Below are 6524 nucleotides of genomic sequence, written 5' to 3' on the forward strand. Positions count from 1 at the left end.
AAAGGAAACACATGCACAGGGAAAACGGGCGACGCGACGTCTCTGTTTCAACAATTTGGAAAACCAAATAGGGGAAATATGCCCATTTTAATCACTCTAAGCCGTTCGACCAATTCTCATCACTTTTGCCGTTTTCGGCTATTAAATCAACATTTTCAGATGTATCAACAATGGAGAGTTGCTTGCTCACTTTTGTTTGAGCTATTTATTACTTTGGAACAGTCAAAAACACTTTATGAAAGCTGTAATTCATGATCAAAGTGCTGATAGGCCGATAATAGAAATAGGCTGAGAAAGGGTATAGTTCCCCTACCATTTGTTTACTATTCTTAAAATTAAATTACATTTACGAATTTTGTTACACTTAATAACTAATTAAATTCAGGGTGACTACATATTTTCAAATTCCCGACTTTTTCAAAAACTCAAATAATAGACATTTCTTACCTAAAGAATGATTTAACTCCAACAACCATTAAAAAAAAGTCAATATCAACTATCAAACAAAATTTCTAAATACCGTAAACTGGGGTCAATCGGGACACATGGGGCGAATTGGGACAGCATTTTTAACCATGTTGGAGCACAATATTTTGATTTTTCTGGAACGTTTCGGTAAGAAAAGACTCAGGCCAACAAAATGTGTACATCCATTTCCAAATTTAAATGCTTTAAGTGCTCTAGAAACTGCTGTCCCTATTCAGACTGTAGTCCCAATTCACCCCAGATTACGGTATCTTTTGTTACTCGTTTATGACTGAAAAAAAAAACAAAATATGTGACAGAGAATAAAAAAATTACAGAATTTTTAATTTTCTTTTTAATTTTGTTGAATTACGCTTTTAACATAATAAAACTTTTTTTCGCTCAAAAATTTCAAAATATCTGGCTTTTCTTTTTAAAAAATGTTTTATTAAATTTCCTTTGGATCAGGAAACTTTTGTATTTTATTTAATTGAATCAATGGTAATTTATCGAGTTGTCAGCATTTAAAGGTTCCGTAATGAGGGTGAGATTGGGTCAAACGAAAATTGTTAAATTAGCGGAGACAATTTCTTTCAAACATTATTGTAATAATCTAAACCAAATATTCTTGAATTATTTTTTGTAATTTTGAATATTTTTTTCATATTATCAATACCGTCATAAGGGGTGACATTGGGCGGAGGGGGTGAGATTGGGTCATTACAATTTCTGGACTATTGTATTACCCAACGTTAAAAAGTGTTTTTTTTTTTTTTTTTCATTACACTTGGGAAATTACAATGAAATTAGGTTAACATAGAAAAATATTTACCACAAAAAAACTATTGCTAAACTAAAGTTGAAATCGTTGTTTTCAAATCTTCGAAAAATTTTAAAAAATTAAATAAAATCAAAATTTGACGGTGCTATTATTTTCAAAATGACGCTTTATTTTATTTTTGGTTTATCGCTAGTTTTGTTGTTGTTTGCATTCAGATGTTATGTTTTGTTTGATAAGCTTAGTCAAAAACAAATAAAAATTATTTGATTCATAAAAAAAAACTATGTCAATCTTTGTCAAATGCATGCCGTTATAATCATCCAATAATTATCAATAGAATAAAGAATTAGATTTGAAGTTCAGTGCTTAAGACAAACAGAGTGAATTTTATTCAAACATTTTTTTTAAATATTATAAAATTTTCCCGCGATTTTACCGTCTTTTTGATAAAAAAAAATAGCAAATTCCCGACTATTCCGATTTTTCGCGGAATTCCGATTTCCCGACTTGAGTGGCCACCCTGTTTAGGGCCGGTATGCTCTTCAAAAGAAAGGGGGTCAAGTAACAGCTTTACGAACGGCAGAACAAAAGAGAGGGAACGTTTTCTTGGGGCTTTTCTTCACCCTCTCTGGTTTGCTTCCGCTACCGCTGCTGCTCATTTGATTTTTTTTACTTGACTGGCTTCTTCCGAAGTGCATACATACCTTACATTAATGATAGTAATAATGCTCAGCGAAATTTAAAAAAAAATTCTTGCTTATTTATTGATTTAAAAAATGTGATACATATGATCATGAATTTAAGTTATCCCTGTTTCTTTTACAAGAATTATACAAAAATATTTTCAAAGTCTATTCTCGTCTGACGAGTATGAATTGTTCCCCACGCAATTTTTATAATCGTCCTACCTTTTTTTATGTGGTTTATGGATGGTCCCTAACTAGAAAAATTAGTTTATTTGAAAAAAAAGATGGCGCCAGTTTTTCAATAGAAAATCCCAAATCCCTTTATTTCAATAAGCAAAACAAAAACTCAAATATAAACCAGTATAGAAATAAACAAGAAAAAAAAAACAATATCAACTTTCTCCTTACGCGCCACGTCGAACCACTCCATGACAGGTCAAGTTATGCTCCCGGTGGATTTCCCCGTTCGGAAACTCGCACGGACAGAACTGGCAACGGTGCGGATTCAGCACGGCGTGTTTCTTGGTTATGTGGTTCTTCACCTTGTAAAAATAGGCATAGTCTCGCTTGCAGTACGGACAAACGAACCGATCGCCAACCTTTCCCTTGTCCGGTTGCTCCTCGACGTGTTTGATCAGGTGCAGGGCGTACAGCTTCTGGGTAGTGAAATCCTCCGGACAGCACGGACACCGAAAGTGCGGTTCCGCACGTGGTTTTTGCCTGTGCCACGCGCGATGGGCCTCAATGTGGACGGTTTCCTCTATGGTCAGATCGCACGGCTTGCAGAAATACCGCGGAGTGTCGTCCGGGTTCGGGCGATCCTCGTCCAGAAAGGTCAACGACTTTGGGAATTCTTTTCGGATGTAGTCCAGATGGCACTTCTTCAAGTGATCGTACATTCTTTCTTCCGTCGACAGGCCCAGATGGCAGCACTTGCAGATGTAGAGGAAGCCCAACGGCTTGGTGCTGAGTGACCCAACGTCGTGAACCCGAAGCCGGTGCCAGACACACTGCTGGATGGTGTGGAACCGGGCGTCGCAATATCCGCAACCGATCTTGGCATGGCCTTGCAAGTGCTTCCTCATCTGGTTGAATTCGAAGGTCGTGTAAGTACGCGGGCAGTAGTGGCACTGGTGCTGGTACAACTCACGCCGGGTGTGGTCGTACACCGGATTGCTGAACGTCAACGGAACGCCTTCGTCTAGGTTAGTTTTGTCCACCACTAGGGCGAGCAGGTCGGACCTGTCCATCGGCGGTGCCTGATTTGGGTTGCTATATTCCCGAATGGCACGCACCTGGAAGCCATCGCCAATATCAACCCAACCGTCCTCTGGGCGGATCTGGATGCCTAAATATAATTTGTTATTGGTTTATGATAAAACAATATCACAAATATAACTTAATTACCATATTTACCGCAAGGTCCCATGGCAAAATAAAACACAACAAGAAAACGCTAGAAATATTTGGAATAAACAATAGAATTTGACACTTCAAACGTAAACAAACAACAATCCAAATTTGACAGGCATGAGGGAATATTCTGGATTGATGTAAATAAGCTCCAATGGTAAATAAACAAAATTGTTAAATCTCAGAAGAAAAAAAATAATATTCATATTCAAGACGAATCGCATGAAATCATGGTTAAGGTTCCAGCTATTTGAACACGTGATTGAAGTCCGTGATTTTGGCAGTTACCAAGTTGCTCGATTTGGGTCATTCTCTGTCAACTCACACAGCTCTTTTCCGGATCACTCTTCGATTTTAGTAAAAATTTGTCCTTAGGATCAATTTTGCAGGCCAAGGGTGAATGATGCTGATGATACCTCTTCAGTTGACGCTCAGGCGAGGAACATCCTGGAAGGAGCGTCACTGACTACTTCCGTAGTCCTGTTCTCATTCTTGATCAAGACAGTATAGCTCTGGTTCCTTGCAAGTTTCCTATTTTTTTACCTCTACGTTGGCTTGGTTTTCATGATGACTTAGCTGGTGGCCTGTGGAAACGACTCGTAAACCTTTGACCACCGCGGGTCAGAATCGAAACGGCTAAAAGAAAGGGCGCGCCAATGTGGGACAGGGAAGTAATTTGTGATTGTAGACGGTATTGTTTTGATTCGCAGTATGTTGAGTCAACTGCTGTGGATGTATCTGAACATCGCAGAACGGGTTTTCTGTTCTTTCCGTTTTATCTATCATTACAGAGCCTGGAGCTTATTAGAGAACGGACATCTCAGGGCTGAGGTACCAATCGAGGCACGGGAGCTATCAAAAGTACGGTATGCTGATCGGAAGGAACGCGGTCAAGAAATGTTGCGTGTTCTTTTCGTGACCCCCCCAAGAAAAGTTGACAGCTCGGTTGACAGCTCGGTATGAGCGCGATTGACGGTGTGCGCGCTTGAGGTTCTTTCGAGGAAAAAATAAAAAGATTCAAAATATTCAAAACTAAATAGATTAAAAATGTTTATTCAAAAACTTTTAACAGCAATTATAAACAAAATAAAGAAATCAATAAATAAAAGCAAATTTAGAAATTGTTATATTCTAAAACAAGAAAAACTGAAATTAAAAAAATATGTAATTATGAAATAAGGAAATTAAAAAAACTATGTAATTATGAAATAAGGAAATTAAAAAAATAGGAAATTAGGAAACCAGGGAATTAGGAAACCAGGGAATTAGGAAATTTAGAAATTATGATAATAGCAAATTAGTAAAATAAAGAAAATAAGAAAATTAGGAAATAATGAAATTATGAAACAAGGAAATTAAGAAATTAGGAAATTAGAAAATTCATATGTAAGGAAACTAGAATGTTAGGAAGTTAGGAAATTAGGAAATGAGGAAATTAGGAAATAAGTAAATAAGGAAGTTAGGAAATTTGGAAATTAGGAAATTAGGAAATAAAGAAATTTTTAAAATTAGGAAACTAGGAAATTAGGAAGTTAGGAAATTGGGAAATTAGGATATCAGGAAACTAGGAAATTAGGAAGTTAGGATATTAGGAAGTTAGGAAATTAAATTATGAAATTAGAATATTAGGAAGTGTGGCAGTTAGGAAGTTAGGAAATTGGGAAATTAGGATATCAGGTAACTAGGAAATCAGGAAATTGAGAAGTTAGGAAGTTAGGAAATTGAGAAGTTAGGAAATTAGGAAGTTCGGAAATTAGGAAACTAGGAAATTAGGAGTTTAGGAAGATAGGAAGTTAAGAAATCAGGAAATTTGGAAGTAAGGAAATTAGGAAATAAGGAAATTAGGATAAATGGCTGGTACAATAGCGTGGTTCACGTTTCTATGAAAAAGACAAAAGTTGTTATTTTGTCTTGCATCAACCGGAATTTCGTTCTTTTATGTCCCCAGAAGCACTCCTGAAAATTTGAGCCCATTTGGTAAGGTCTAGGAGCTCCAGTTTTAATTTGAAATTTATATGGGATTTTGATTTATTTTCCATGGGAAACTATCTTTTTTTACATTTTATTAGGATTTTTTTTATAAATCGATGAAATGACTTGATTCTTATAGTAGGAGATAGGTTTTGAACTGGGGAACAACTTTGTAGAACATACCAACATGCTAGGAAGTGACCCTTTAAAGATACAGATACTTTTAGATGGTGGCTTTTGAAGGGGCCAGCCACCATCTAAAAGTATCTGTATCTCTTAAATCCTTAAATTCTTAAATTCTTAAATTCTTAAATTCTTAAATTCTTAAATTCTTAAATTCTTAAATTCTTAAATTCTTAAATTCTTAAATTCTTAAATTCTTAAATTCTTAAATTCTTAAATTCTTAAATTCTTAAATTCTTAAATTCTTAAATTCTTAAATTCTTAAATTCTTAAATTCTTAAATTCTTAAATTCTTAAATTCTTAAATTCTTAAATTCTTAAATTCTTAAATTCTTAAATTCTTAAATTCTTAAATTCTTAAATTCTTAAATTCTTAAATTCTTAAATTCTTAAATTCTTAAATTTTAAATTCTTAAATTCTTAAATTCTTAAATTCTTAAATTCTTAAATTCTTAAATTCTTAAATTCTTAAATTCTTAAATTCTTAAATTCTTAAATTCTTAAATTCTTAAATTCTTAAATTCTTAAATTCTTAAATTCTTAAATTCTTAAATTCTTAAATTCTTAAATTCTTAAATTCTTAAATTCTTAAATTCTTAAATTCTTAAATTCTTAAATTCTTAAATTTTAAATTCTTAAATTCTTAAATTCTTAAATTCTTAAATTCTTAAATTCTTAAATTCTTAAATTCTTAAATTCTTAAATTCTTAAATTCTTAAATTCTTAAATTCTTAAATTCTTAAATTCTTAAATTCTTAAATTCTTAAATTCTTAAATTCTTAAATTCTTAAATTCTTAAATTTTAAATTCTTAAATTCTTAAATTCTTAAATTCTTAAATTCTTAAATTCTTAAATTCTTAAATTCTTAAATTCTTAAATTCTTAAATTCTTAAATTCTTAAATTCTTAAATTCTTAAATTCTTAAATTCTTAAATTCTTAAATTCTTAAATTTTAAATTCTTAAATTCTTAAATTCTTAAATTCTTAAATTCTTAAATTCTTAAATTCTTAAATTCTTAAATTC

The 6524-nt window shown here is 33.0% G+C and overlaps 1 protein-coding gene across 2 annotated transcripts; it reads right to left on the reverse strand.

Annotated features, from left to right (window-relative positions):
* Window positions 1-2216: 2216 nt before the first annotated feature.
* On the reverse strand, window positions 2217-3578 carry LOC119768087 (zinc finger protein 728-like). 2 transcript variants are annotated; one of them, XM_038258483.1, is made up of 2 exons: window positions 3349-3578; window positions 2217-3280 (listed from the first exon to the last, which is right to left on the reverse strand). In XM_038258483.1, exons 1-2 carry the CDS (start codon window positions 3359-3361, stop codon window positions 2337-2339), a joined length of 957 nt encoding a protein of 318 aa, XP_038114411.1. In that variant the 5' UTR covers window positions 3362-3578; the 3' UTR covers window positions 2217-2336. The 2 variants fall into 2 exon arrangements, with proteins under 2 accessions (XP_038114411.1, XP_038114410.1); XM_038258482.1 differs by having other exon boundaries at window positions 2218-3280; window positions 3340-3577.
* Between the last annotated feature and the right edge of the window lie 2946 nt (window positions 3579-6524).

The sequence above is a fragment of the Culex quinquefasciatus genome, chromosome 2 (assembly GCF_015732765.1).
Source record: "Culex quinquefasciatus strain JHB chromosome 2, VPISU_Cqui_1.0_pri_paternal, whole genome shotgun sequence".
NCBI classification, from domain to species: domain Eukaryota; kingdom Metazoa; phylum Arthropoda; class Insecta; order Diptera; family Culicidae; genus Culex; species Culex quinquefasciatus.

Coding starts and splice junctions, on each gene's coding strand:
- LOC119768087 (XM_038258482.1), bottom strand. CDS start 3,361: ATGGGACCTTGCGGTAAATATG. Junction 3,281..3,339: donor GGGACCTTGCGGTAAATATG/GTAATTAAGTTA, acceptor AATTATATTTAG/GCATCCAGATCCGCCCAGAG.